Raw genomic sequence first — 461 nt, 5'->3', positions numbered from 1 at the left:
TCCCTTTCCCTTCCCGCCTGGAAAACTTCCCTGCTTCCCTCTCCCCTGCCTCCCAGGGCACCCTACAACCAGGAGAAGAACCGGTACGGGGACGTGCCCTGCCTGGACCAAACCCGCGTCAAGCTGGCGAAGCCGTACAGCCGCCCGGAGGTGAGCCAGCCTGGGATGGAAACTTGGGTCCCACCTGGAGCTGCTGTGGCCATCCCGGCCGCGGGGCTCCGGAGGGCTCACGATATCCCTATTTTTCTCCCCCTGCAGCTGACCGACTACATCAACGCGAGCTTCATGGACGGCTACAAGCAGAGGAACGCTTACATTGGGACTCAGGGTATGGCCCCACCCCTGCGGGAGGCACCAAGGGGGTTCTTTTCCTCCGGCCCCTCAACCAGCCCCCGGCTTTGTCCCACAAGCGGCTGCCGGGGGATGGAGCATCCCAGAGCAGAGACGGGGGGTCGGTGCTG

General features: G+C 64.6%; 1 protein-coding gene across 1 annotated transcript in view; it reads left to right on the top strand.

The window, feature by feature from the left end:
- PTPN9 (protein tyrosine phosphatase, non-receptor type 9) overlaps positions 1-461 on the top strand; it is a 5,977-nt gene that overhangs the window by 4,041 nt on the left and 1,475 nt on the right. Inside the window, exons 8-9 of the mRNA XM_009886704.1 lie at positions 57-150; positions 259-328. Coding sequence (XP_009885006.1) covers positions 57-150; positions 259-328 — 164 coding nt within the window. The remainder of the gene's footprint in view (positions 1-56; positions 151-258; positions 329-461) is intronic.

The sequence above is a fragment of the Charadrius vociferus genome, unplaced genomic scaffold (genome assembly GCF_000708025.1).
Source record: "Charadrius vociferus isolate BGI_N301 unplaced genomic scaffold, ASM70802v2 scaffold356, whole genome shotgun sequence".
In the NCBI taxonomy this organism is placed as follows: domain Eukaryota; kingdom Metazoa; phylum Chordata; class Aves; order Charadriiformes; family Charadriidae; genus Charadrius; species Charadrius vociferus.
This window is presented reverse-complemented; position numbering and strand designations above follow the sequence as displayed.